This window comes from Cyprinus carpio, chromosome B10, assembly GCF_018340385.1.
Source record: "Cyprinus carpio isolate SPL01 chromosome B10, ASM1834038v1, whole genome shotgun sequence".
In the NCBI taxonomy this organism is placed as follows: Eukaryota; Metazoa; Chordata; class Actinopteri; order Cypriniformes; family Cyprinidae; genus Cyprinus; species Cyprinus carpio.
This window is the reverse complement of record NC_056606.1, coordinates 16191123-16213499: the sequence shown is the minus strand read 5'-3', so window position 1 is coordinate 16213499 and position 22377 is coordinate 16191123. Positions and strand designations below refer to the sequence as shown.

General features: G+C 38.5%; 1 protein-coding gene across 1 annotated transcript; it reads left to right on the top strand.

Moving 5' to 3' along the window:
• Positions 1–10325: 10325 nt before the first annotated feature.
• Positions 10326–19625, top strand: LOC109088144 (hormonally up-regulated neu tumor-associated kinase homolog A-like). The gene is made up of 9 exons (XM_042732849.1): positions 10326–10947; positions 13010–13302; positions 13494–13549; positions 13886–14021; positions 14112–14239; positions 15752–15878; positions 15970–16138; positions 16225–16378; positions 17613–19625. Exons 1-9 carry the CDS (start codon positions 10705–10707, stop codon positions 18392–18394), a joined length of 2088 nt encoding a protein of 695 aa, XP_042588783.1. The 5' UTR covers positions 10326–10704; the 3' UTR covers positions 18395–19625.
• Positions 19626–22377: the final 2752 nt, after the last annotated feature.

Below are 22377 nucleotides of genomic sequence, written 5' to 3'. Positions count from 1 at the left end.
CTTAATAAATGTAGATTCCAATTAGTTGTCACCTCTGGCGTAGCAAGTCAGCTTTGGGCCCACAAGCAAAAAAATGTTTGAGATGAAATTGACGATCCTGACTCACCATCTCCTCATTTGACATGCCTTGAGAAAAGAATCTTTACGGATTACATAATGAAAGAATTTTTGTTTTTGATTTGAATTATTTCATTTTAAAGTAGTCATTTGAAACTTTCTATAGATATATTTAACAAGTCTGTGAGGCAAGTATACTCTGAGTTTTGGTTCACTTTTGTGAAGCGCTCCTACTCAAGACAGAGATGGCAGAAAGCACATCCTGTTTGTTTTCTTTATTTTACAAAAGCACAGTTTTGAGATTTATGAATAAAAATGACAGCGTATTTTAAGTTGTTTTCACTGTTAAGAAAGTGATCGTGCTGGCAACTCCATCTCCACAAACAATTGGATATGCACCTAACAGCACACATTTATCTAGGTTAAAGGGGTCATATGATGCTGCTAAAAATATTTTTTTTTGTGTGTATTTGGTGTAATGAAATGTGTTTATAAGGTTTAAGGTTCAAAAAACACATTTTCCACATACTGTACATTATTGTTTCTCCTCTATGCCCTGCCTTCTGAAACATGTCGACATTTAAAAATAACATTCCTAATAAAAGCGAGGTATGCTCTGATTGGCCAGCTATCCAGTGCATTGTAATTGGCCGAATACCTCAAGCTTGTGACGGAAATGTTACACCCCTTAACATATTGTGATCCCTTGTCTGGTCGGAGCGACAAGACATAAACATAAAACCCATTACAAACGTGATATAAACATGATTTCTAGTCGTGTCTTCTTTTGGAAGGCCAAACAAAGTAGTTTCGCTTTCTCAATGAAACAACGTCACACACCATGGCCTTGAGTGAGCGGAGGCCGGCTTGAGTGAGCAGAAGTGGGCGGATTGTGAATGGCACGGCAGGTGGATTCTATGAAGGAGTGTACCTTGGTTTTGCGGCAACCACATGTGACAACCCTGGGCTGGACTCCACTTTGTCCATGGTGAAAGCCTATCCGGCGGCAACAACAATACTACAATGAGAATAAAAGGGACGCCTTCTTTCTTTGTGTGAACATCTGGGCGGTGTCATGCAAATCTTCCCACATAGTGATGTAGAGATGTGGGGGCGTGTCAGAACGAGCCGTTTTAGGGGGATGTGGACAAGTCTTAACTTTTATAAAGAATATCTATTTGGATTTGACACTTTAGTCTTTGCAATTTTACAGATCTTCTTTATACACCAAGAGCTTGTAACACTCCAAAGAGAAAGGAAAAATTAAAGTCGCATCATATGACCCCTTTAAATGTTTAACCCTAATGCACTGTTTGTTTGGGGTCTCAGAGACGCCAGGCAGCAAAATGTAGTATTGTAACAATTTTTTTTTTTTTTACAAATGTAATTTTACTCAGTTTATTAATGTTTTTACTCCATATCTGTGCAGTTTTGGAGGATTTATGTTTTTATTTATTTATATATATATATATATATATATATATATATATACATATATATATATATATATATATATATATATAAACAGCTCATGTAAAATTCACTTTATAAAAGACCCACATTCCTAATTTTAATTCATTGTGATAAAATGGCCAATGTGCCATAGTTTAATGCCAAATTGTTTCCATCTATTTAAAAATAAACACTTTTAAAATAATATGAGAAAAAAAAAACATGAAATTTTAACTACAGCCACAATGGCTCATTTGCCATTTCCACATAGGTATAGATCTTTTCACAAGTTTTTTTTTGTGTGTGTGTTTTAGCTCCATCGTGGATATGCTGTGGTGTCACTCCTTCAATTTTTGTGTTATCTGCAAAAAAAACTATATTTTTATAGTCTCCCATTGATGTATATGGGTGATTTGTGGGGGGGGTGGGGGGGGTTTTGTGGAGGGGAGGGTGTGTGTGCAAGCATAATTGTTCTGTATTGTGAACGTGTGCAAGGATTGCTGTTTCATTTTCCAGTATTTTGTGGTCTGCATTGTGGTGGATGTAGTGATTTTTATTTGATGCTGTACAATTTGTGTATTTATATGTGGAGTAAATTTGTCCTGAAATTTGCCGGCTCACTCAAATGTACATGAATCTGGATTATTATTGTAGTATGAGGGACCAAGCATGTGCCCACAACTAATTTGTTGCATAAAATATGCCAAAACCACTTTGATATTAGAATAATCCGTGCAACCTCACTATTCACTCACTCTCGAGAACTTTGTCTTGTTTGAGAGCATCTGCAGCAAAATTGTCAAATAACGCAAAGTGTGCCATTATGAATACCAGTAAAAACATTTTTTTTTTAAAACAAGTGAATGAAGCATTGTTTAAAAACAGGTTTCCAGAGCAATGTTTATCTCCTTTTTCCTTTTTTCATGCAGATGGCTTGCTTATAGTTGTCTCTGCATTATTAAGGTGCAGCAGGAGAAAAAATTTTAGTATAAAAAAATGCACACATCACCTTTAGCATAAGAAAGAGACTATATTTTTAAAAATGCTGAAGAACACTTATAAAGTTTAAGCTAAATTTAAATCTCTAAAGCTGAAATCTACTTCATGAGGATTTGAGTTAATGAATGACCCCCAAATGTCCTTGTAACATGGTGGAATGATCTTTGAAGGCTCCCAGACAGCTGCATTTTTGAAAGAGTGACAAAAGTAGTGTTGTTGCCCAACTCAAGTGCAAGTTAAACTGCCAAAAGTGAGATGCCGGATGATGATTATGACAGAACCTGAAGAGAAGGAAAACAATGAGGTGGAAAGAAGTCAGGCCTTTTGAATTTATACAATGGAAACACTTCCCAGATGTGGTTTCTACTGCCAAGTCACAGCCAGTCATTGGGCTTTTACTCATCACAGGTTCTCACCCCAGCACATGGTGGTTAATGAGCAAGGCTGATATTTCAGACAGGGTGATGTTTGGGAAACATTTTCCACATGCTTTAGCACTGAGGAGTCCTGCTGATCAACGGGAGGTCAAGATGCAAACTTGAGCTTTCTCACCTTCCTGTCAACAGCTCCAATCCTCAAATCCTTCCTGCCACCACCACTGTGAAAACAGTCTTCTAATTAGCCTGACTCTCAAAAATAAGTCAACTTTTAAAAAAAAACAAAAAAAAACAGCCAAAACTCATAATGAAGGTGGGATCTGGTAAAACGGGGCAAAAGAGAAAAGTCAACAAGGGCCTTATTACCTGGTATGACTCACAGAAGGTGAGATTTAATTCAGTAAATGTCTGCTTTTAGCTGTTTAAAATGAGATGAGATGTCAGGAGTTCAGATAGATAATTAGTAAGAATACTCAGAATATAAAAAATACATTAATTAGAAAATGAAGGAAAAAAGAAGGCTTGATGAAAAAGAAATGTCAAGACACCTACCTGAAATAACCTCACCTGAGAAAATAAAAGGCATAACAAATAATCTTTACCAAAGGCTCTGGTAGCAACAGCACTTTTTGCAAATATATTTTTACAATATAAGTCTGTCTATCTGTTTGTCTGTAATTGTATTCCTTCAAAAGGTTGTTCCTCGCAACGGCGCCGCACACGGCTGCTTCAGTGCTTGGTTCTCCAGTGTTTGTATTGTTTTTGTTTGTTTTTCCTGTTTTTGGATTATCAAACATGATCAGTTTCACCAGGGATGAACTGCTGAACATTCGGCAGAACACACCAAAAAATCTTCTACCGGACATTATTCGGACATTTTACTGAACGTTGTAGTCAGCGGAGCAGCTGTGCTGATCAAGCGCTTCAGGAACGTGCAGACGGGGGGAGAGAGCCGGCGTGGTCATCAAGCTCAGAAAGAGTGGATTTCGAATCCCGTTGCCTAGCGTCCATCTGGCAAATCTCCACTCTCTACCCAACAAAACGCTTTCTAAACCCATTATAAACGTGATATAAATGTGATTTCTAGTCGTGTCTTCTTTTGGAAGTCTAAAAATAGTAGTTTCGCTTTCTCAATGAAACAGCGTTACACATCGAGGCTTTGAGTGAGCCGCGGCCGGAGGTCTAGAGTAAACCCCGGCCTAGAGTGAGCGGAGGCTGTCTTGAGTGAGCAGAGATGGGATTCTACAAAGGAGCGTACCTTGGTCTTGTAGCAACCACATGTGACGACCCCGGGCTGGACTCCGCTTCATCCACGGTGAAAGCCAATCCGGCGATCCACAGTGCAAAGTTGATGTATTTCCTCAGTGACCAGCACGGATCAGCTCCAGGCATGACAAAGTGGATATCGTCCTCTTCTGGAAGGCCAAACAAATCACAGTGAAACACACAGCGTCTATACGACATGACGGCGGCAGCAACAACAATACTACAACGAGAATAAAAGGTACGCCTTCTTTCTTTGCTTGAACATCTGGGCGGTGTTATGCAAATCTTCCCACATACTGACGTAGATATGTGGGTGCGTGTTAGAACGAGCCGTTTTAGGGGGGCGTGTACGAGTCTTAACTTTTATAAAGAATATCTCTTTGGATTTGAGACTTTAGTCTTTGCAACTTTACAGATCTTCTTTACGCACCAAGAGCTTGTAACACTCCGAAGAGAAAGGAAAATTTGAAATTGCATCATATGACCCCTTTAAGGCTTTGTCAAGCCAAAATACATTGTTTTGATATATTTTACTTTATAGTTTATTAAGAGAGAGATGTTGAAAATGCACAGCAAAAAAACCAACAGAAAACAGTGTAGCAGGTAGCTAGAGAAAGCTCACTGTTCCCGATGCGTGAAATATTGGAAGAAAAAATAAATATTGAATTTGTGGTGGGGGTTTATATGAATGTATCTCTGAGCCGTCTTTAGCAAAGTTCAGATGGTATTTTCTTTTCATCTTGCCTCTGTGCAATGGCTGTGCCCATAGCACGAGATTGTTGTGATTTATTTTTGTAATATTCAGCACATATACATCTTCGAAAATTACCAAACTCGTTTTACAATCATTAATTGAGTATTGTGAAACCAAGGAATATGGATTCATGATATACTGATGTATATTTTATGACTTAAAGGGAAGCGCACAAGCCATGCTGTAAGTGTAATACTTTAGAGTCTGTGCACTTTACAAACAACATATCACATTAAAGAGCATTTAATTTAACCAAATATTTAAATATTAATTATGACTAAAGACTGTTTTAGATTATTAAATTACAGTTTTGGGGGAAACTTATTGCATTAAACAATTACGTTTACATTTTTCATGCACTTACTTTGTGATGCAATCCTCAATAATTAAATCAAATTAAAGTTTTCAAATAAACAAATATTTCCAGCTCATAGAGGATTATTCAAAAATAACTACAGCGGTGGCCAAAAGTTTTGAGAATGACACAAATATTAATTTTCACAAAGTCTGCTGTCAGTTTTTAAGATGGCAATTTGCATATACTCAAGAATGTTATGAAGAGTGATCAGATGAATTGCAATTAATTTCAAAGTCCCTCTTCGCCATGAAAATGAACTTAATCCCAAAAACATTTCCCTTGTATTACAGCCTTGCCACAAAAGGACCAGCTGGCATCACGTCAGGGATTCTCTCATTAACTCAGATGAGAGTGTTGATGAGGACAAGGCTAGAGATCACTCTGTCATGCTGACCCGTGATTGTTTGGGGCATCCAGAATAAAGCTTGTCCGGAGAAGAAAAGCTGAGCGCTACCACGAGTCCTGTGTCATGCCAACAGTAAAGCATCCTGAAACCATTCATGTGTGGGGGTTGCTTCTTAACCAAGGGAGTGGGCTCAATCACAATTTTGCATAAGAACACAGCCATGAATAAAGAAAGGTACAAAAACATCCTCTGAGAGCAACTTCTCCCAACCATCCACGAACAGTTAGGTAATGAACAATGATTTTTCCAGTATGATGGAGGACCTTGCCATAAGCCAAAGTGATAATTAAGTGGCTCGGGGAACAAAACATCGAAATTTTGGGTCCATGGCCAGGAAACTCCCCAGAACTTAAATCATGTGGCTAAAAGATCAAGACTCTGAAAACAAACTGTAAACATAAAGGTTTTAATTATATTGTACACTGCGAAGATGGCACTGAAGTGCTTATTAAGTGGCAATTACTACAAGTGTCTTTTCACAGACCATTTATTGCTACTTACAGGTGACATAAATTCATTTCCACAGCAATTACAACTATACTTTGACACAAGGGACTGAGATGGATCTGAGCAGGCATAATTTAGTCTGACTTTTATGTGGTTAAAGACCAATACATTTTTTTTTTTTTTTTGGTAAATCAAGGAATTGAAATTCAAAATTATCATTTTGCAGTTTATATCTACCTTCTTGTTAAAAACAAATAATAATAACATGATAAGCATATCTTTACCAAAGCATTTAAAACTGTTTAAGTATGCTAAATGAAACCAAAATTGCATTTTACAGACTTACTTGTACATACAGTACAACGTAAAACTACCTGGTTTAAAGTTTGAGCCTGATGGAGAAGCTCTGTTCTTCTTTGTTCAGCCCTGTGGGTGTGATATGAGTTTTTCTGGCTCTGTATCACAAAAACCACATCCCACACCTCTACCAAAGAGGATGAGAACAGGGGGAAAAATGGACTTTATAGCACCTAGCAGAGTCAATATATTTTTCATATGCCTCAATTAGATCTCAAATAATCTCTTTGATATTGCAGGATTTGTAACCTTTAAATGTATTTTTAAAAAAACATTAAATCTGGAGATGTTTGAATATATTCATGTGTAAATGCAGGTTGTTACATCCTACTATAATTAGGCTACATGTAATTCTGATTAATGATTATTGCACAATAATCAGAAAGAAGAAGCCACTCACCAGTAAATTGGTCAAACATTTGTGGATCACTTCTTCCTTGTTTCTGTGAGAGACATTATGAAGCGTAAATGTTTTATTCACTACTAACTCTAATAATGTGCATGCATTCTGTACACAGCCACACACACCTGTTGGTTGTAACTCATCAAGCTAATCAAAGTATTCAGGACTATTTAAAATTGATGAACAGGTGTGTTGGATAAGGGCTGGAAGTAAACTATGAAGATCACAGGCCCTTCAAGACCGGAGTAGACTAGCCCTGCCCTACAATATCCCCCCGCCCCACCCCTAAACCTACCCCTCACAGAAAACTTTTGACATTTTTTGCATTTTTACATTTTTATTAAAACATTATTTAGTATGGTCTCAGCTATTTTAATTTTTAAAGGGGTCATATGATCCCATTTTAATTTTTCCTTTCTCTTTGGAGTTTTACAAGCTCTTGGTGCATAAAGATCTGTAAAGTTGCAGAGACTAAAGTCTCAAATCCAAAGAGATATTCTTTATAGAAGTTCAGGCTGCTCATTCTAACACGCCCCCACATGTCTACATCACGATGTGGGAAGATTTACATAACACTGCCCAAATGTTCATGCAAAGAGAGAAGGCATAACTTTTATTCTTGCTTTTGCCGCTGTTGCCATGTTGTGGAGATGCTGTTTCAATGTGAAAGCGAAACTACTTTGTTTGGCCTTACAAAAGAGGACACGACTAGAAATCAGTGGTTAAGTTGTATTAACAACAATGTTCCAGAACAGTTCAACCCAAATATTCAGATGTGTGCAGCGCATTTTACAGAGGACGAGTACTATTTCCTGTGAGAGTAGCCTACAATGCCGGTGTCTGTTTCTATAAAGTGGGGCAATTCCAACTTTGCAAGGACAGTATGGCGCTTTTGACTCACAGCCTGTAAGCACGTTTTCATATTTAAAGAATTTGCCACTGATGATTCAAACGTGAGTTTTGAGCAGTGTAGAGTAGGACTTCTCCAATCACAAATGCAGACATGGTTTTATGTTTACGCAGCGCCATACGCAACACATAAAAAGACAGTACAAGTCATTTTAATCAGTAATTATGTCCCCACTGGATGCAACAAATGCCTCGTTTATAATGGGTTTTATTGTTTTTGTCTTTTGTCACAGTATGGTAAGGGGCGTGACATTTCCGTCATCTTTCCATCAGGCACAACGCACTGGATAGCTGGCCAATCAGCGCACACCTCGCTTTTCAGAACAATGAGCAACAACAATGTCCATTACATGGAAAATAATGTGTTTTTTGAACCTTAAACCGCATAAACACATTGCATTACACCAAATACACAAAATAATGTTCTTTTTAGTAACGTCTTATGACCCCTTTAAATAATTAATAATCATAAACCATGTTTATGTTTTAATACCAGTGTTATGCCCATGTCCTTATACAAATTTGTGTCCTCATAAATTATATAAACATGCAAACACACCCACATATAACTGCTTAAAATAATAAGAATAAAAAAAATGGCCAAAGTGCAAATTCCCTTATTTATCAAAGACGACAGAATAAGCTTTCAAAGGTTAAAAAGGTTTTTGCGTTTCCTTTACCGAATGTCGTATCCTGTCAGCAAAAACCATAGACTGTATGCCAAAAACCTGTCCACGGGCTTTTTGGTTGCTGATGGTACTAAAACAAACAAAAAACTAAAAATAAATAAAAATAAACCGAAATAATTTCCCTTCTTTGGCAAATAAGATAAGATAAAGATATCGCTGACTCTAAAATGCAACTTCCTGCTTTATTAACTTTCTAATGTGTTAAATTAAGTGGATAAGACAAGTCTAAAAACGCTTATAATAGCTGGATCTCGTGCACGATAATTTTCTTCCAAATACGATCATTTTAAGCTTCTGGTACGATATTGGACATTTCCAATCTGGCAACACTGACACGGCTGCCTTGAGTTTGAGCCAAGAAGTGAATCTCATGAGTCCCCATACTGATAATTATTTGGAACGCACAGAGCTTGATTTAGATTAATATATTATATGCATAGTATGGATAAATACGATGTTCCTTCTTACTTGTGAGATTCCGTCGTTAAAAGCATTATTAGCGTGCTAAGAAGCTCGCGGGTAATGTTATCACGCCGGCTGCAGAACGATGGAAACCGAGCACAAGCCGTGAAGCTGATCGTGTGCGCCCTCTACTGGTCAGCTGCGGCATGTAATAATGATCCTTTGCCACGGGTAAATATTTATTTAAATAAGGCGGGTAATGAGATGGCCAGGATCTTAACATTTATTGACATTTCATTGCAACAGCTCGTGCATAATGCATCCAAAACAGAGGTCTGATAGCATACAAAGGCTGCTAACACAAAGGTCGGACAACAGGGTATTCTGATTCTAGTCTGGTCTCTCACCTCATGTGCCTTTAAACAAATACAATGCCCTGCTACTGGGGAACATGAGCTTTAAAAGAATGCATTCTCTAAATGATAGATAGAGGGCGCAATAGACCTACTTACCTTCATACATCGCTTGTCTCATGACCGCATGGTAATGTAAACAAGCTGCCGGGGTGTGGTGACGCAATAGTGTGTCTTATTAAAAAAAAAAAATCTTCCATTGTTGTGGAGGTCTATTAATCATGTCAGGACACTCGTCGCTGAGAGACTACGAATGATCAACGAATAAAAACCAAGGCACTCATTTACAAAAGACGTGTGTAAGATACAGTATGTTTAATACTATGCAATTTAAGGAATTTATTTGAAATAATTAAAATGACATTGGTGGTCTTTCTATCATTATTTTATAGGATACGGTGTTTTTTTTTTTTTTTTTTTTTTTTTTCTTGGATAATATTTAATTGGCAACAAGTTCAATTACATTAAAAACAGTCTGAGACACAATTGGGTTATTTTATATTATTTGGCATATTTGTTATAATATTGCCAAGAATATAAAGTGCTTAATGTATTGAAATAGACAGTGATGAATACAAACAGGGTGAGGTAATAAAAAATAAATGTAAAAAAAATAAAATACATTTCATTCTAATGCGGTGAATGTCATTAGCAAATTACTTAAAATTAAATCAATGCTCTACTACAACATATGCATGACGTCACTGCATAAAACGTGTTTGTGTGCATTAGCATCTCTGTGTGAATGAATAATCAATAGATAATTAAGTCGCGACCAATAGGTCAGCCAAAAGCGGTCTACGTAAACCATCACCGGGGAAAGCTGATAGAAATCAAGTATCGCGGCAAATCTGACCCCTCAGCAACATGCTCTTTGTTGTCTAGGTAAGCATGGGAGAAGGGGCGGGGTCAATTTTACAACTCCGGGGTGGGCGGAGCCTCTCGTCCCAGTGCCACCACTGATTGGATCAGATTTCAGCCCGGCGACTGAGAGGGGATTTTCTAGCAAATAAGAAACGCCCCCACCCCGTGCTGCAAAACTAACTTCAAACAACAAATGTGAGAGAGTCGGCAGTCAGACACTCACTTACTTCTCACTCAGATACAGAGAGGTGCTGGGAACTTAGCTTAATCATACCGAGACGTCCGCATGTTAATAAGACGTTTTGGTCATTTGATCTAGATTAGGACCGAGTGGCTTTATTCATTATCCCGTGACGAATGCAACCCTTACGTAAAACTATTACAATCTTATAGTTTGCGTATTGACAGCCAGCTGAGCCAAACAGGTGGTGCGTGTGTCAGGGTTTAGTATTAGGGACAGGGATTCAGATGTCCCATTCTCACAGAGGTCTTCTTAGCAAGCAGTAACAGTAGAATCAGAGGACAACTGGTTTTGTTCAGCAGGCGCAGGGATGCCCGATGCAGGAACAGACATGGGGACGGACAGCGGGAGGATTTTGGGAGTCAAAGCTCCTCTGGCTCCCGCGGGAACAGACAACACCCCTCCTTCGTCTCTGAGCAGCGGTCTTCAAGCTGACATCCTCCGAAACTTTTACCACACGAAAAGTGTTGGGAATTATCTGATCGGGAGGAAGCTGGGAGAGGGCTCGTTCGCCAAAGTGCGAGAGGGGCTTCACGCGATCACCGGCGAGAAGGTGAGAAGATCCAGTGTCCTTCCAGTCAATATACATTAGTCTGAATCCATCCAAGACCATGACTGTTGCATTTGTTATTTGCTGCATTTAGTTTATCTATTTATTCATATCATTGCCTGAAATTGTTAGCTGAAAAAACCCCACAATTTAAGTCCAAACTGTTTAAAATCCAGCCTATACATCAATGCATTTGTTATTTATACTACAGCTAGTTCATCTATTTGTTCATATTGTATGAATATGTAAACTGCAAGTTAAAGAGAAATAACATCTGTCTAAATTGTTTTGGTCAACTGACTTCCCCCCCCCCTCCCCTCAGTGTCTATGGCAGGCAAAGGACCATGCCTTGAATGCATTGTAATATGTTATTTAGTGATTGATTCTAAAACAAATGTTTACTGTCAATGTTAAGTTAAAAGCTGAATACCCAGAAGTCAGTTTATGTTGTCTTTGGGTGGCAAAGAATGTCAGAAACACCATCACCTGATCATCAGGTTGAGTTGAGTTGTTTCTCACTGGTCTCATGTTCCTCATCATGGAAATTGAATTAGTTAACAGAGACAATCCTTGAGCCTGTTTGCATTCAGGTGTCTGTATTAATCTCAGATTACCCCAGAGAAAGTGTGTAGTCATTCAGAAGGAATGGAGAAATATGTATGATGAATAATAGTTTTCGCTTCTACATATCAGCCAATGGTATGCTCAGTATGTTAAATCTAGTTACTAGGGTGTGTTTATTTATTAAGATTGGTTTGCTTACTTTGCATGACATATTTTTTTTTTTTGTGAGTGGGGTGTGATTTTCTATATAACTGGCTGCTGTCTTCCTTGGAATGCTTTGCTATGGGGTGTTGCTGGTATTCGCATGTAGAAAAAAAAAAGTTGTTTGCACTTCCAGTGAATGACCTGAAATACCTTCTTAGCATATTAGGGATTTGTTCAGCCTTCTTGCCTCCTTTCACTGTTGCTGTGGGAAGGAGAAGAGGTCTGTCCCGGGCGATGATGCAAACGCTAGCAATCACAAAGAGAAGCGAGGCTGCCTCGTGCTCCTCTTGTCTCCTGCCTCGCTCTCATTCTCTGACATCACCTAGAAAAACAGACGGGGTGGGGCGGGGCTCGCGATCAGTGGGCGACAGCACATGCTTCCCCCATGTATGTTGTGAGCACATCTAACCCACTTTCACCCTCGCCGCCTTTGTCTGCCAGAGAGAAGAACAACACGTTAGTCTGAGGCTCTGGGGGTCCCCCCACCACCCCCTTTAACCATCGACCACCAATCAACAATGCTGGCAAAACAGGGTGGTTAAGATCCAGTAATGTCGGATTAGTATTTTAGGGCATTGTTTAGGGAGGGGATTCTGCCCTTTTTTCTCGGTACGGCTTTTAGCATGCACCTCAGTTGAAGTAATTGATCCAATTATCTTCTCAATTTGCCATGTATGACCGGTTTGCTCAACGGTTTCTTTTTGTAGCTAATGATTTGTGGTTGCATGGCAGGTCACCTCTTGAACCCTCCTCGGGTCACGCTCGGTGGGGGTTCTTTTATCAAGGCTATTGTTACAGCATACAGAGGGACTTTCAACCCAGGACAAAGAAATCCTGTTTGATAAAGAACAAAGACCCTCCCCTCCCACCTTAATCAAAAATAACACATTGAAATGATCCCATTCTTTTATATATATTGTATATTACCATAACTTTTTTTTTGGGGGGGGGGTCTCTGTTTGGCTTAATGTTTATACAGCATTAGTCGTTTACGGCATGTTGGTGACAAATGGGTGGCATTAACAAGCTATTTGGAGATCTTTCCTTCAATTGGAGGTGTTCCAATGGCTACACATCGGTCATTTGTCCATATCCCTCCCCCATCAAGTCCTCTACAGGATCTCAGGGTCGAACATTCAACCCTTGAGACGTGAGGAGACAGGCAAATAAGATTCCTGTCCGTCGTAGTCTGGCTTGCCTCACCTGTTCAGGGCTGTTAGAATTCTGTACATACACTAAACACTCCAGTTGTGTTTTATATATTGACTAAATCTTCTTTTTTTATTTTCCCCCACAGGTGGCAGTGAAAGTGATTGACAAGAAGAAGGCCAAAAAGGACTCGTATGTCACAAAGAACCTGCGTCGTGAAGGACATATTCAGCAGATGATCCGGCACCCCAACATCACCCAACTGCTGGACATCCTGGAGACAGATAACAGCTACTATCTGGTCATGGAGCTCTGCCCCGGTGGAAACCTCATGAACCATATTTATGAGAAGAAAAGGCTGGAAGAAAGAGAAGCCCAGAAATATGTACGCCAGCTAGTCATGGCGGTGGAGCACCTGCACAGGGCAGGAGTTGTTCACAGGTGAGAAACGAAGTGTGAATTCATTGAAAGGGAATTTTAAACAAGACTTGCCAAAGAAACAAAGAATAGTGAATTAATTCTGAAACCATGTGTTTATACTCCAGAGAATATTGCGTCTTTGTTTTAGTTCAGATGGCTTGTTTCATAAATTAAGGTTGTTTAAATACTTTTTTCTGTCTTAATTTCAACAGAGACTTAAAGATTGAAAATCTCCTCCTTGATGAACAAGACAACATAAAGCTGATCGGTAAGCATTGTCTGAGATCTACATTATGCAGGGTTTTTAAATGCTACTCAAAGAAAAGCACAAAGTCTCAATGACTCCTAATGACACAAAGTAAAGTGACATTGAAGTGTTCATCTTTAGCATGTGGTGAGGACTGATTGAGCAATCAGTATCTCATTAAAAACAAATGACCTCTCACCTCTTTGTGAGAAGGCTGACAAACGCATGGCTTTTAGCAGCTGTGTGTGACAGACGGGGTTAGTGTTGGGCAGCCATAAACCCTATAGCACCCCTCCTAGTAGAAACGTCAGTCCCTCTAGTACATGCAATTACCCTCTCTCTGTTTTTCCCATACAGATTTTGGACTTAGTAACTGTGCAGGCATTCTGGGATACTCTGATCCCTTCAGCACACAGTGTGGCAGCCCAGCATACGCCGCCCCTGAGCTTCTCTCAAGAAAGAAATACGGGCCCAAAGTGGATGTCTGGTCAATGTGAGTTCAGGAAATGTGAAGCACTGTGTTCTAAGTTTGCATTTGGGACATTTTTTATAAATTTGACTTTATGTATGTGTTTCAATGTAGAGGGGTGAACATGTATGCTATGCTGGCCGGTACCCTACCGTTCACCGTGGAGCCATTTAGCCTGAAAGCACTGCATCAGAGGATGGTGGACAAGGATATGAACCCTCTACCTCCATCTATCTCTTCAGGTATTGAGAGAACCGCATCTCTAAGATTCCCAAAGGTTCTTTATGACCACAAAGATCGCACTGAAACAAGAACAAGCAACTATTACATGCTAAAAATAAGCTTGTGTCCTCCTACCAATTAGGTTTTAATGGGCATCATGCTCCAAATGTTGAGCATGAATGCAGTCTTTGTAAAATTGCACATTTTTTAGTCCAGTATGTTGCTTTTGAATGCTAAATTGAAAACAATATGGAGGGTCTGGTGCCCACTGGTGTTTGAAATATCTCAGGTGATGAAAGCCAAATCTTAATAAAGCAGAGAATCTTCATGATCCAGTGACTTCTCTCATGGTATTTTGTAGCCGTTTACCAGTAACACAAAACCTGCTTGACATAGAAACACATGCTCGAGTGCCAACACAATCACATGCAACATTTTTTTTTCCAATGAAATCATTATGTAGGTTATGCATTAGATCCTTATTAGCATTTGTGTCATAAAAGTGAGCTTTGCACGTTTACCTGAAACCATTATAATCATTTTTTATTACAACATACTCAAGAGGTCATACTTAAAATTGTCAATGCAGTGCCGTCGGCTCGTAAACACTTTGTTTGTTGCAAACATGCTAGATAAGTGGTGACTTATTTTTTTCAACCACAAGAAAAACTGGTTTTGTTTAGATTTCTTAACTGCATCTATAAACCTTCCACAGAAGTAAGGTGTTTCCATAGTATGTACCTTAAGGCCATGTCCAGACTTACATGGGTATTATTATAAACTGAGTTTTTCCTTCTGCCGTTTTTAAAAAAATCTCTGTCCACATGAAAATGCAAAAGCATGCTATGAAGCACTGTAAAGAGCATGCCAAGCCAACAAGTGGTGACATAATCTCAACCGTAAAGCCATCGTGGCCAGTCAGAAGCCTGGAAAAGTTTGTCATGCTCTTGACAGTGCATCATAGCATGCGTTTGCATTTTCATGTGGACAGAGATTTTTTTAAAAATGGAAGAAGGAAAAACGCAGTTTATAAAAATACCCGTGTACGTGTGGACATGCCCCAAGAGTCATCTCATCTTTGTTCTTTATTGCCTGATATGATGCAATCAGAATTCCAGATAAAATCCGTTTGATGAGAGGATACAGTAAACATTATGGTTAATCGCATTCTGTTTTCCATTGCGTTACACTTACATGATTGTTCTCATTAACAGGTGGTTCATTCACTACTAAATCTGTGACTGGATATATTACTACAAGATGATGCAGTGTTGAAATGAGATTAGCCTCATTATATAACACCTGTATTTAGCGTCTCAAGGACGCAAGTTTGTGCACTCATTATTTGACTTATATAATATGTAGGAGAAAGGCTGAATAATCTTTTCCACAACATAATGTGTTTGTCCTAATAAATGATGACTTATTTGTCCTAATAAATCAGTTATACACAGCGACTGATCAAGGACCTTTTTAATTTTCTTAAAAAAAGATAGCACAAAGGCCTCACGTCTTCCTGTCTGTGTTCACAGCTGCCACCAGTCTGCTGAAAAAACTTCTCGAGCCTGACCCCAACAAGAGACCCAACATCCACCAAGTGATGGCAGACCCATGGCTGCAGTTGGGAAACCCTCACACTGGAGTTCCTTACTTAAATAGGTTAGTCACCTAATATGCTTGCAAGTCAAATCTTGTCTTTTAGATCTTTTATGACGACTTATGGCCTAAAATATTTTGTTGTAACTTTCAGGATCCACATTAAGGAGATCAACCACACAGTTCTGCTCCACATGACAGAGAAAATGGGCTACAAACACAGTGAGGTTCTGAGCGCAGTGCTCACTAACAAAGCTTGCCACACGCTGACTGTGTACTTCCTCCTCAACAACAAGATGAAGAGACTCTCAAAAGAGTACAGGGTAAGTTGGAGGAAACAGTGACATCCACATGCCATAACAGCATTTCAGTTCAGTCTCATGAGTTTAACATTGTCTGGTTCTCACAGGAGAAACAGTACAACATGGAGAAGGAGAAAAAGAGCGAGCTGTTCCAGACTCAGTGGAGGAAACATGTTGAGAAGATTACGATTCCACCCAAGCAGACGCCTGCGTATCTCGCTGTGAACAAAGGTCCCACCAAAGAGAAGAAACAGAGAAATGGTGAGAGCCTGAAACTAAACTATAGACACAGTACAACATAGCATTAACAACAATTAACAATTAACAACAGCATTAACCAATCATGTGGTTAAGATGTGATTTGGCACACAACTGATGTGACTAATTGTCTGACAATGAGAATAAATACTACATAAAATAGCTGCTTGCATAAAATTTAAGGCATTAATGTCTACCTACAAATCCACCAAAAAAATAACACTAGCGTTTCCAATCTTTTTGTATTCTATCTGTTTGTTTTCTTTTTATTTATTATACATTTAACAAAAGCAAAAAAGGCCTCTAACACTAGCTTGTTTTATTCTTTTTCTATTCTTTCCGTTTTCTTTTTATTCATTATATAATTTAAATAAAAAACCTTGCTACGTGTACTGCGTTAAGCTGACTGAAACTTGTTATAGCACATGCATATCATTGCTCTTTTGTTGATTTTGATTGCTTCCATTGTCCTCATTTGTAAGTCGCTTTGGATAAAAGCCTCTGCTAAATGACTAAATGTAATGGAATGTATATAAAATGGTGCAAGTTAAATATAGCTCTTTGTTGAAAGCAGCTTTGAAATAAGCTCTGATACCTGAGGGATAGTCCAAAAATTTTTACTTGGCAAACAGGGTGACAGTAAATAAAACTAAACCCGTTAGGGCTGTTCAGGTTATCACTACATAGAAAGATCATCGAAGTTTGAAGATTTAACGTGACTTCACCAGGCACATGTAAGACATGTATAGAAAACCTGTTCTTACTTGCTTGGTTGCCAAGCCATGTGAGTATACTGAAGTATTCAGAGCCTCAAAGATGCTTCAACACAATATAACAGGGAAGATAGTACATTTAGTTGGAATTTCTCTCTCTTAGATCGATAGTTCTGCCAAAAACTCAAGTTTACTCACCATCACATCACTTCTAACCTGTAAGATTTACTTTCTTTTGTGGAACACTTGTCTGTTCATACAATCAAAATCAATTGGGGCCGATGTTGTTTTGCCTCATTTTCCTTTTATAGACAAGAATAGTCAAAACAATCAGCAATTTAAAATATCAAGTGCTAAACCACAAAAAAGACATTCTCTAGCCCAGCAGACTTTCACTTTCTGTACGACAGAGTAATGGAAATATGAATAGAAAATATATCAGCACACTGTTTAGTCATTGCTTTTACAAATAACATAAGAGTTGGATCTGTTCTGAATCAAACTCTTTCCTCTTTCATCTTTAGGTCTTCTGAAAGCTGTGACTGGAGGTTTTAAAGATGTTTACTCAGGACGTGATGGTTGCATCACCTCATCCTCTCTGGAGTACATGGAGATCCACCCCCTGTACCCAACCCCACAGTCGACCCCAACCCATCCTACACCCGAGACCCAGCCGGACCAGAAAGACAGATCCAAAGATTCCCCAAAAGCTGTCAACGTCCCCGCTCGCCCACCTTCCTCCCTCGGCGCTCATTCCTGGGCTTCCGCAAGCAAGGAACCCAGCAAAGACACTCCTCCATCACCATGGTACAAGCTGACCAACGGAGAGCTCTCTCCACCTCGACACGTGTCTGCTTTTCAGCCCGATAGCTCGTACTTGAAGAAGGCCACGATCCCAAGCATTCCTGTTCTCATCGTCAAACCTCAACCCAAGAAAGCTTCAGAGTGGATGAGCTACTCCGTGTCAAACGGTAGCCCACCTAGCAGCGTGGGTAAAGATGAACCCGACAGCCCACCGGTTCTCAAACCTCAACCCAAGAAAAGTCCTCCCGCTTCAGAGTGGTCAAGCTCCTCAGAGTCAAGCGGTAGCCTGCCTAGCAGCAAGGGTAGCGATAAACCAGACAGCCCTCAGCACCGCATCAAGTTCCCTTCCATGGGCATCGGGCAGATTTTAAAGAAAAAGGTGTCGCCCTTCAGGATTCAGCTGTCGTTCAAGCCAGAGCGTGTGGTGGAAGTGGAGTCTCCAACTCCCTACCATATGCAAACTCTGATCTGTGCCACAGGGGCTCTCAAAACCCTGTGCTGAAGACAAGAACTTTTAGATTATATAAAGTCAGATGTATGCAGTAACGTGTTATCTCACCAACAATGCTCGCAGTTTGAACAGTTGGGCTTCCCACTCGTAGACCAGATATATTGCTAACACCGAAGGGAGTCATTTGGCATGTGTCATACACATAGCTTGAGTGAAGGCTTGCAGAGAACTTAGAGGCTCTGAACACTGTGTAAAATTAGATCTTGAGGTTACATAGCCCCAGGACAGTAGACACTGAACATCAAGTTCACATGCAGCAGCACATACAACACGATTCTAGTCCAAGTGCCATGTAGCGGCTTAGCCACAAACTTTAACGCACAATCCTTCTGTGAAACAATGCTGTCACTGCCCACAATAATGTGTGTACTAATGTGTTCATGTACAGTAATACAACGAAGACTGTTAATGAATGGTTGGAGGGGTTTTTGACAGCGTGCTTATTTGATCAAACAATATTAATGATTTTTAAGCTCCTACTGTATTTAACCTCAAATTGTAATGACACTCAGGTCAACAATGCTGAACTTTTCTAATTGCCTCACTTTTAAACCTGTAGTGAAACTATTAATTGGAAGATGACATTCCTCTAGTTTTTCCTCGTTAGGGGATTGCTGGCATTTTGTATAGCCTTAAATATCTTGCATTCAGCCTTTGAGCTGCAATGGAAGATTTTCAGTGTTATTTGAACTCTTAGTGTATAAGATTCATTTTACCTACAAAGTAAATGTTGGGTGAAATAATAGATTGTGCAATAGTGTGTATATATTTGATGGCTGAACTGGTTATAACCAGGGTGGTGTTTTCTCTCCACTGAACACAAGTGTCTTTTCATTCCATGTGTTTAAAGGTGAATCATGCTGTCAGTACACATTAGATTTACAACGAAGATCTCTTTCACAGTCTTCACGTGCACCGAAGAGTATAAGCTGTGAAAAAATGTTTTCTCATCTCAGCTACGCTTTTGCATGCACACCAGAATTTAAAAAAAATAAATAAATTGTGATGTCAGTTTTTTGGTGACATGTCTTTGTACTTTTGTTACAGTGAAGAGGAATTTAAAGGTCTTTTGTACGTTTTGTATTGATTTGATTTTTGCCAAGTTAAAAAAAAAAGATTTTCTAATGGTGTAAAAAAGATTTTAAATTATTTATATTCTGAATTTTCTATTTTAAATCGGCATGTATTACTTCTTTGACACAAATAAATGCACAAAACCTAAATACAGATTTGTATTTCTTTTCTTCATACATACATAAAATGTCTCTTTTTCTGATGGTATTTAAACAATTTGTCACAGAATCTTAATTCTAACAGTCGTTTACAGAGAAACAGGTGACTCAGTGGAACTGTACACTTTTCCCACGAGAACCCAGCAATAACCATTAAATGAGTGACAGCTGAAAGACTCTGCCAGATAATCCAGTCAGCTGCACCCTCACATGCACAAACACTCATATTATTATACACCCTCTCATGCCCCCAAACAGGAGACAAAGAAGGGGGGTGACCCACAGACACGTACACTGAAGCCCTGATAAGTCTGTGCGACTAAGCTGATAAAAGTTGAAGGACAAATAAGGCTGCAAAGTATATTAAAACAAAACTCTTTGTTTACAAAGAACGACGCTCATCGAAAATCCTTTGGTGATCAAGTGGCGAAAACAAGCTATGAAAAAAAAAAAAAAAAAACCCTAAGCTTATCGAAGCATCAGAGTAATACACAACAACAACATGAGCTGAAGATATATTGGCTGTGAGATTATGTAGAACAACATTTACACCGAACATTTTACTTCACACAATCCGCACACAAACCTGAATGTTTTAGCTCTGACTGTTTCAAGAACATCCATCAAGCCCTTAAAAAGTACTGTGACAGTTCTGTGGAAAAGTGATGATATCAAATGGAAATATGAATCTCAATCAGATTATAATATTCATGTACCATGAGATATAAAAACAAAGAATTTCCCAAAACATGTCCAACAAAACAACCCTGAAACTCTTATATGATCACCATTATGCCATAAGAGCTGTTGATTGAGCTGGTGTTGAACTCAGATTATAACTGTAATTCACTGTAAATATGACTGTATTTACCTACTACTAAGTGCTGATCGACTGATTATAGGGATACAATACAATGCAAACAAGAAGACCAGTCAAGTAGCATTCAGTGTTAGCAGAACTGAAATGAGTTCTCCATTAAGAACCTGACGTTTGTGTTTGGGGGGGGCTCTTCTCTTCAGCTGTCTAAGATTAACACATGAAGAGAAGGGCTCCACAAATGTCAAGTTAACCTGCTGACATCATAACCTGAGCAAAAGGAAGGATAAAGAAATCACGGATATCCTCTCTAGTGTCATCAGCATTGGACTACCAGGGCATGTTAATGTGCCAATGTCACAAGTTAAAATCCCCAACCCTTTGGAACGGGTGAGCAAATCACTGTTTACTGTTCTTACATGGCTAAGACCATCATTAGATTCTAAGTCAAATAAAGGCCCTCTTGCTGCGTTTAGACCTCTTAATCTCTCAATCTGTTTGGTTTTAGACCCTGATTGAGACTAATCCTATTTTCAAAAGTTTTTTTTTTTTTTTTCAGCTCAGGAATATTTTCTTTGTGTCTGAAAAAAAAAAATTATATATATATAGACAATCTTCACAGGGCTAGTTATAATGTTTTCAGAGTTTATTTTTGAAAGTCAGTTTCTGTATGGATAGTTTAAAGTTTTGTGTGGAATATCATCACACTATATTGTCATAAACAATTAAACTATCTTGGACTTTTCAGCTACATCTATTTATAAAACACAAAACTGATTCAGTCTAATGTAAAAATTGTTTTGGCAAAGAAATATTTAAATAAATATATTCTATAAATGTATTACTTTTAAAACATGTGACAACTTATTTCTAAAACACAAAACACTTTCAGTGTAATGTAAAAAGTATTGTTTTGGCCAACAAATGTAAAAAATATATATTTAAAAAATCATTATATAAATTATAAAATTAATTTGAATATATTAAAAATCATATTGTAATTTTGATTATGAGGACAGAAATTTAACAAAATTATTTTATATTATTTACAGTTGTGACCCTGGACCACAAAAGCAGTAATAAGTCACACGGGTATATTTGTAGCAATAGCCAACAGTACAAACAAAACGAAGTCGTGCAAAATGGTTGATTTTTATTTTATGCCAGAAATCATTAGAGTATTAAGTATATCATGTTCCATGCAGATATTTTGTAAATTTCCTACTGTAAGTATATCAAATCTTAATTTTTAATTAGTAATATGCATTGCTATGGGCTTAATTTGGACAACTTCAAAGGCGATTTTCTCAATATTTATATTTTTTTTTTTTTTTTTGCACCTTCAGATTCCAGATTTTCAAATATGTGTATCTCGGCCAAAAATTGTCCTATCCTAACAAACCATGCATCAATGCTTATTTGAAAGCTTTTTTATTCAGCATTCAAATTATGTATAAATCTCAAATTGGATCACAATTATTTAACAGCGTTTTGAACTAGATGTTAGAATCAAAAGCATTTGTCCTGTAAAATAATATTTGCATACAGCATTTAAAAAAAAAAGAAAAAAAAAAGCACATTCTGTATGTGTCAAAGTTCAACATGTCACAATTCTTTCAACCATAAAGCCAAGTCCAATGAAATATTGAGGCGAATACAGGCAAATGAGAAGGCAGCTGTTCCACACGCACTCAATTTGCATATTAGCAAGAATGGACTGGCAAATCCTGTTTTGAGCTCCGCTGCTATTGGAGGGCTTGTCTCTACAGTCCTTGTGTCGATTGCCTCGGGGCTATTTGCAAAGAAGTAACCTTCGCTTAATCAGACTGTCTACATTATTGATTACCAGCCCACCAGTCCTCCAGGACAAACTGTGTGCGCGCGCGCGCGTGTTAATGTCTGGACATTGAGAGGGAGGTGGATGG

What these genes read in the sequence shown, in the direction of transcription:
- LOC109088144 (XM_042732849.1), top strand. Translation starts at nt 10,705, where the DNA reads ATGCCCGATGCAGGAACAGACATGGGGACGGACAGCGGGAGGATTTTG. An exon ending in AGACAACATAAAGCTGATCG is followed by an intron (nt 13,550 to 13,885) that starts GTAAGCATTGTC and finishes TTTCCCATACAG; the next exon opens with ATTTTGGACTTAGTAACTGT. An exon ending in ACCTCCATCTATCTCTTCAG is followed by an intron (nt 14,240 to 15,751) that starts GTATTGAGAGAA and finishes CTGTGTTCACAG; the next exon opens with CTGCCACCAGTCTGCTGAAA.